This window comes from Arachis hypogaea, chromosome 3 (genome assembly GCF_003086295.3).
Source record: "Arachis hypogaea cultivar Tifrunner chromosome 3, arahy.Tifrunner.gnm2.J5K5, whole genome shotgun sequence".
In the NCBI taxonomy this organism is placed as follows: Eukaryota; Viridiplantae; Streptophyta; class Magnoliopsida; order Fabales; family Fabaceae; genus Arachis; species Arachis hypogaea.
The window spans coordinates 140,588,555-140,596,966 of record NC_092038.1 but is presented as its reverse complement, the minus strand read 5'-3'; the positions used below and the strand labels follow the sequence as shown (position 1 = coordinate 140,596,966).

The 8,412-nt window shown below is 34.5% G+C and overlaps 1 protein-coding gene and 1 long non-coding RNA gene across 2 annotated transcripts; one reads left to right on the top strand and one right to left on the bottom strand.

The window, feature by feature from the left end:
* Positions 1-3,003: 3,003 nt before the first annotated feature.
* Positions 3,004-8,175, bottom strand: LOC140182476 (uncharacterized). The gene is made up of 2 exons (XR_011878120.1): positions 7,685-8,175; positions 3,004-3,351 (listed from the first exon to the last, which is right to left on the bottom strand). It is a non-coding gene; the product is annotated as an uncharacterized lncRNA (long non-coding RNA).
* LOC112734679 (tobamovirus multiplication protein 3) lies at positions 3,349-7,461 on the top strand. Its single transcript, XM_025784103.3, has 11 exons — positions 3,349-3,715; positions 3,892-3,982; positions 4,078-4,130; positions 4,223-4,315; positions 4,417-4,488; positions 5,096-5,168; positions 5,265-5,310; positions 5,992-6,055; positions 6,165-6,218; positions 6,303-6,380; positions 6,983-7,461. The coding sequence occupies exons 1-11, from the start codon at positions 3,521-3,523 to the stop codon at positions 7,073-7,075; spliced, it is 912 nt and encodes a 303-aa protein (XP_025639888.1). The 5' UTR covers positions 3,349-3,520; the 3' UTR covers positions 7,076-7,461.
* Positions 8,176-8,412: the final 237 nt, after the last annotated feature.

Below are 8,412 nucleotides of genomic sequence, written 5' to 3'. Positions count from 1 at the left end.
ATTCGTACAACCTCGCGAATACCAAGAAATAGCATTTCTAAATGTGTAAAAGGTGTCATTTTTAATAGATAAAAAATATACCATTTGAGGACAATATGGAGTATAACCCCACGACTACATTTACAACAACAACAACTTAAAGATTCCAGAAATTCAAGTTCAAGAACAGAAACAAACTTTTCAAGGCTTGATTTTCAAAAATAACATAGTAATCTCAAAACAAATAAAACGTGAAGTAACGAGATAGTTCAAAACATAAATACAGAGACAAGGGGTAAAGACGCTAACCTTGAAGAAATGCGAAGAAGGGCACTTGAACAATAAATATACAGAAGATAAAAAAAACCTCCAAATGAATGAAGAAAATTGCCAAGTAGAAAGTCCAATATTAAAGTGCAAAAGAGGAATGGAGAATCTAAGTGAGAAAATAAAGAGGACAAATGTTTCTGTCAAAAGCGAAAAATAAGAGAAAGAGAAGAGTTTGAATATTTATAAGACAATAGGGGCAAAAAAGTAATCTCACAAACCCCTCATTTATGGCGCGCGGTTACCAAAGTAACTGTAAAGGAACATGTGCAAGATGTGAAAAGACATAACGTCTCAAATTTAAAATACGTCAAGTACCCAACCTAGCCCCAGGGAAGGCGGTTTGCCCGATCTAATGTTTACATCTACAAAGAGACTAGTCTGATTTACAAATGCTTGAGTCTGACTTCGAAAAAGCTCAGACTTAAGTAGGGACACTGTTCATATCCTGTCCCAAAAAACATAGCCACATCCAAAATGAATAGAAGCCCACTCAAGAGATCCAACTACTACACTTACCCAACTTCATAGAGGTTGGGCGTGACGGTGACAGTTCAGCTCTACTTATGTGAATAAGTAACTAACTCCTAAGATATGTCCCACTTATCTAGAAGGAGATCTCAATAACTTCCCTAATAAAAGGGAACGATAATCCACCCTCAAAAGGTGGAACTACTCTAAAAGGTGTTTATCTATTCTATTATAAATACATTGACATCTTCAGGTATTCTTCGAGCCCAATCTACTAAAAAACCTACTTTAAACCCTTGCTAACTTAAGCATCGGAGTCCCTTGGAGGTATCACTCCTCACCTCCTCACGAGGAACTCGGATGGCGACACATTGGCTCCTATACAAGTTCAATGCTGCCACAGAAAGAGCCTGAACCTCACGTTCAGACTAAAATACAACCCAATTTCAAGTAACTCTCGGAACATTTATATTTATTATTACTTTTAGTACATACAAATGTAAATTATAATAAAATAATAATATTATAACAGAGAATAAAATAAAAATAATTACAAAAAATTTGAATATTTTTATTAATATTTATATTATTTATTAATTTTAATAATTAAAAATTAAAATAACATAATAATATTATAATATAAAATAAAAAATTACTACAGAGAATTTCAAAAATTTTCTTTTTTGTATGTATATTATTTTTTAATTTTAATAATTAAAATAAATTTAAAATATTATATTATAGCAGAAAATTAAAAAAAATTACAGCATATCTAAAAAATAAATTTATTAATAATTATTAAAATAATAACAAAAAATAAAATAATTATAACAAAAAATAAAAAAATAATAACAGTATTATCATCACAGAAAGTCTAAAAAAAATAAATCAAATAATTAATTATACTAGTATTGCTGATAATAATATTAACCAAAATAATTACATTCAAGATATTAACCAAATAATAAGTTCTAAATTAGCAAAAATAATAAACTTATGAAATTATATTGACCCAAATAGTTGATCATATATTCTGTCTCCAACGTATAATCACGCTAAATACATTAAATATGTTCAATAAGACACTGAACTCTTTACTTCTTAAACTCTCTAAACTCTAACACTTTCAGGAGGGAGCTCGGGTGGGAGGATTTTAAAGCCATCTTTTGTTACGTCGCGTGTTTCCGGAGCAGCCATGGTTCCTGCATGCCAACACTAACAACACGTATTAATCGTGTTGGCCAAAAAGCAAAAACTATTTCGATAAATTAAAGCTATGTAGAAGGAATCTCTACACTACCTACTGCAATACGCTGGCTCCATGTTGAGGTTAACTCGATATGCGTCTCACTTCGTTTATGTTTCCACTGCAGGTAACATTATTACATGTGTGTTGGTTCAGACAATATTGTAATTCTATATTATGGCATAACACACCATGATAAAATATAAAATATAACTGCATAACACAAATATTGTTCATATTGAAAATAATTTCTGAAAGACTGTATTGAATTTATTCAAATAATAAATGTTTAAAATAGTACTAGTTTGTAATAACTCTTTATCTATCAATATATTCTGAATGGATAATACTAAGTAGATAAAAAAAAAAGACTAAACTTGTCTTATTTAGTATTAATTAATTATTACAACAATTAATAAATGTTAAATAAGATAAATTATGACTGTTTTTATCTGATTTTCTTTAGTTATCAAATATTTATGATTATGAATATACTATCCATGAAGATTAATTGTTTGAGTCACTATTCAAGCTAAATAATCAATTTGATTTGAATCGCATAACCAATGCAGTTATGCAGATGAGGAAATTTGGACAAGCTCATTTAATGTCTCATGAGATTCTAAAATCTAAACTATAGCTTTCAGTTGATCTTCTTGCTCGGCAAATTATACCTTTTTGCCTTACCAAATCAGTCATACTCATATCACTGTTTTTAATTTCTGTTCGAGTCATTTTTGGGAGTCTATCTTTCTAAAGATAAAATTTTCCATTTCATACAAATTCAACAATTGACCACATTTCAACATCATGGTCATGGGTTTAAGCACGATTACATTACATGCGTAAATGCGTAATTCCTTTCATGATTACCTTCAACTTGCTCAAAATCTAGTTGATCAAGTTTCACTTTTTAAGGGGAAAAAATAAAAAAAAAAAGTCATTATCCAATCTTCATTCAAAAAATAAAAAAATTATACGTGTAGCATTTTCAATTTTGTTTTTATTTTTATACATAGACAGGTAGATAAAGCAAACAAAAATAAAACCGGGTACAGGATAACCACGTGTTTGTCATTATAAAATAAAATAAAATAAAATAAAATAATACTAGTAATAATATACCCAAAAATAACAATAATAAAACAAAATAATAGCAAATGGCGAGAGTTGCATAAATGATTACGTGTGGGCACCGCTATGCTAGGATATCGGTTTCTCTTACATAGGGAACAGTGACCTCAAACCGGCTACCTCCGGTCACCACCAAAACCAATCCATCATAGGTGCGCCCTCTCCCTTTATTTCCCTCTCGGCTCCCGCCGGCTCTGTCCACAAAGCAAAATAAAAATCAATTATTAAAAAACAAAAAAGAAAAAGAAAAATACAATTTGAATAATTTGATTAGGTTGTGCCATTCTGGTTTCTTCTTCATTCATCATAGAAAAATCCAGCGCCCCTTCCGATTCCGTGTACAGAAGATTCCATTCCGTCCCCATGGTGGCCAGAGGCGTGCCGGCGGAGGTGGCGACCACGGCGGTGTTCTCGGTGGCCGCCGCCCTTAACCTGACCAAATCGTCGTTGTCGTCGTCGTCGAACTGGTGGCACGACATCAACGCATCCTCTGTCTGGCAGGATCGTATATTCCACATCCTCGCCGTCCTCTACGGCATCGTAGGCGCCGTCGCGCTGGTATTCCTCTCTCTCTCTCTCTCTCTCTCATACACACACGCGCACGAAACAACCTATTCCTTTTTGGTTTCTCGATTTTTGATCGGTTAGGTTAGGGTTTTCCTTCAGATATAAGATTTATTAAATTATTTATTAATTATCGTAGTTACTTTTTTTGTTTTGTTTGTAATTATTAGGTTCAACTCGTTCGGATACAATTGAGGGTGCCGGAATATGGATGGACGACGCAGAAGGTCTTTCACTTTCTCAATTTTTTGGTGAATGGGGGTTTGTATCATTCAATTCTGAAAATCTCTTTTCTCTTTATAGTTTGATTAGTTTTTATTATGTGGGCTAATGCATGCTATTTTCTGGTTCTGCAGTTCGATGTTTAGTTTTCGTCTTCCGTCGGAATGTGCAGAAGTTTCAGCCAGAGGTGAATGAATTATTTCAGCTGTTTTCATAATCACATAATGTGAATTCTCATAATTATAGCATCTAATAATGGGTCAGGCTTTTGGTGTATAGATTGTTCAACATATCTTGCTAGACATGCCAAGTCTTGCTTTCTTCACAACTTATGCACTTTTAGTTCTCTTCTGGGCGGAAATTTATTACCAGGCAAGTTTGATTTGACGTTGATTGCCCTTTTTAAATGGCGTTGTGTTTTTCTATTTCAATGACCTGATTGGTGTTTACATGCTTTGATGAATGTTTTGTAGGCACGTGCAGTATCTACTGATGGACTCAGACCAAGTTTCTATTCAATTAATGCTGTAGTTTACGTTATTCAGGTGAAAACTCTTGCTCAAGATTTTATATCTGCTCAGTGCACTAGGTTTGGCTTTTATTATAGGAGGGCCATAGTTTTATACGACCCTATTCCTTTTTCTGCTTCTATTTCTCAGTGGAAGTAAAGAATAGAATTGACATGGAAGCTACAGTTTTAGCTGTTAAGATTGGCCAGTCTGCCCTATCCTCAGCGTGACCTGTCCCAAACTTTTTCTCAATAGATAAAAAAATGTGCCAACTCCTGTTTGACAAAATATAAGCTCGCCATCCCTCAAGTTACTTGTTATTCCTCGCCCCCATTATTTCTCTCTCTTATAAAAATCATTGGAGGAAAATTAGGAGTTTAGCCCTATGGATGAATGGCATTAGGGATGGCTGTAGTTAAAATGTGTTGGAAGTCAGCTAGTTGAACTATCTAACAGTAATGCACGTAAATCTTTGCAACTGAAAGGTTTAAAATTAATAACCTTTGAGATTTAAATGTTTTGAACTTTGTGTCATCAGTTTTGATGATCAATAAACATTGATTTGAGGTTTTAAATAGGTGCTACTCTCAGGTTGACTAGGTTCTGAAGCTACTGATAACTCTTCCCCCTTCTTGTGTTTCAGCTTGCTTTATGGTTGTTATTATGGTGGAAACCTATTAGGGTGCTGCTCATCCTGTCTAAGGTGTTCTTTGCAGGTTAGTTGTTAAGAGTTCTCCACCTCCAAAAAGAATAAAATTTAGTATTTTATCGATCATGATTTAATATTCTTGGGTGCATATATTTTGCAACAGGAGTCTCATTGTTTGCAGCCCTTGGCTTTCTTCTCTATGGTGGAAGGTAAACCATTTGTTCCAATTTTCAACTGGATGTGACGTGGTAAGGATTTTGGGATCATTATAACCAATGTTTTCAAAAGAAAACTGGCCGTTTAACCTGTTAATGGAGAGGCTTGTGCTTTAAGATCCAACCAGTCAATATGAGTGCATTTTTCCCAACCAAATATGCCAAAACACTGGATAAACTGGACATTAACCCAAATAAAAAGAAATAAAGGATCTGCTTCAGAAACTTCTTCCTTTCTTTGACCAAAGCTATGAAGTAGGATGGCCTTTGCTAATTAACGCAAACAATTGTTCCTTCAGGAAGTAGTTGCTTTGCAATACAGAAATAAGTGGTAAATGGATTCAGATGTTGAGACTAAAACTAAGTTTCACAACAGATGTTGCAAATAGTATGTGTTGATCCAATGAGCGCTGCAGTTCTAATAAAAATGTTTGACTATAGAAGGGCTTTCAATTTCCTAATGGTTTTGTTGAGGATGAAGATTTGATTGTTTGGAAAATGAACAGGAAGAAGGGATTTAGAAGAAAATTAACCATAAAAGTTATTTTGCCCAAATAAGACACTTATGGATTATATTTTGCACATCATCTTTGTATTTGCATTGTGTGTATACAACTTTAAATCTTGTTTTCCATCCAGTTTTTGTATCCTATTTCTGATTTTGTTCTTTGACAGACTATTCTTGATGCTGCAACGCTTTCCTGTTGAATCCAAAGGTCGACGGAAGAAGCTGCAAGAGGTATGCAGTTTTTCAATGAAAATTTTCCTAGATCCACTAAGATCTTCCCTTTCCTCCATCCCTCTCTCCCTTCTCCAGGATTTTAATCTACCTGATCTTTCTATTGCAGGTTGGCTATGTGACCACAATATGTTTTTCATGTTTCCTTGTCAGATGTGTTATGGTCAGTTCCTTTTTTTTTTCTTTTATGTACCTTGTTGATTTCATCTTCAAATTGGGTTTGATAACTTTTTTTTTATTGTGTTAGATGTGCTTTGATGCATTTGACGAAGATGCTGACCTTGATGTCCTGTACCATCCCATCCTAAACTTCATCTATTACTTGGTTAGTATGTTTATATTTCATTGTGGTCCTTAAATTGCCATGTTTCTAATTATTCCTTGTTTTTGTGCTTGCAACTCGCTATATATGTGGATCCATTTTTTATGCCTCTGGACACTCTTGTTTTGAGCTCATTTTTTGAAAGGTTGGACATATTTCCTGCCTGAGTTTGTCAGACTGATGCATTTCTGGTTAATCTACCTGAGTTTTGAGCTCACTCGTGGGAAGATTGTTTTCAAATAAACCTAATTGGCAAGGTGCAAAATAAAGTTATTGCAATTTCGCCAAAAATCCCATTTGATTTTTGAAACCGGATAATCCATGAAAGACTGATCCCCCCTCCCCTTTTTTTTTTTCTCTCTTTTTCTCTTCTCTCTCTGTCCCTCCCCCTCCCCTCCCCTCTATTTTTTATTTTTATTTATTGAGAGCATTGATTGTTACCCTGATGCCCGTTTGTATTAATGATTGCAGTTTTCCCCATGCTTTTGAAATACTTGTGAAAAATGGGAAACTTGGTCTCGTAGGGTTTTAATCTATTGAACGGGTATTTGTAATATTGGTCTTTCAACTAACACCCCTTTGTCTTTTTCACAATTTTGCTGCAGTTGGTGGAAATATTACCTTCTTCCTTGGTCCTTTTCATTTTGAGGAAGTTGCCACCCAAGCGTGGTATCACACAGTACCACCCAATTCGTTGAAAAGTTTGAAAATACGGATAAAACCTAGTCAGGCCATCATTAGTGGCTCTCTGGATGTTTCTCACACTAGAAGGATAACTTCCAGAGGGCGTTCAATCTTTTCTATGTTGAATGACAAAGCTAATATCATGTACTTTATAGTTCTCCCATGAGGTTTGTAGATTTTGAAGTGACATTTTATGGGTCGGTGAACGTGTTGAGCTGTGTTACATATGTGATATTTGTTGTTTCTAGGTGAATTTGGTTGCTCGTTGAGGTTCGGAGATTTAACATTAATGAGCAACCATTTGGGGAGAAGGGAACGCTGATGTATTGTATAATAGAGTTCAAGTCTTGTAACTGCCTCCAGTTGTTGAAATTAATTGTTCCTCTGATTTTTTAGTCAATTCCTTTACATAACCTTTCTTTCCTTGTATGAAAGTTTAATCTTACTTTGGGCAAGGGGTTAACAAGGCTGAGCATAATGAAGATTTCCTTTTCGAAATTACTATACATGTTTGAATGATTAATAGTAGCAACAAGAATCTCAACATTCAACATGTTTCATACCATATGGAACAGAAGGATTTCAGTGTGTATAAGAACAAAAGGAGATCGAAGAATTCATACCGGTATTCATATTTTGCCGGAATTTGATGATGCCATGAATTGGAAGCATGCTCTTGGTCGCGTGATCCTGAGGCCATAGCTTGACGAGGAATCACTGTGTTCTAGTGAAATTGGAACATGGCCTATGATTCCGTCTTCAATTAGTATTAATATCGAAGATCAACCAGTCCAAACTTGAATGTTTGGTTTGACTTGGTTAACCTAGGAATGGTAGGTTTGAAAATCCTACGAGTTCTGTTATATGTCATGAATAAGATTCGGTTCTAATTGTTACGAAACAATGTGGATGAATCTTATTGGTTACTTAGTGGACACTAACAGAAATCGAGGTTAAAGTTGCTGCCACACTTAGTGCGAAAATTATTGGTGCATAAATAAGTGTGTTTTCCTAATCAAACTCATCTTAGGTTGTTCTTTTTCTAACTGAACATCTATACCCACGCTTCGTATACAGCACTGTCCACGGGGAAAGCACGTAACCCATCTACAACAAACAAATTACTTACTAGAGGCAGCTTTGTGTATTCTAAGGAGAGTTGAGTGCGTGGTCCATGATTTTTGTATATTTGATAAAACGTAATCTCTGTTCAAATTGAATATATATGTTTGCTGACAAATTCCAAGATTAGCGTAACAGGAGTTATACGATAATACTGTTGGATTTTCATTCAATAAAAAAACTCTCATTACTGGTGAGTGGTGACTGGTGAGCTTTAACCTTCACAGCT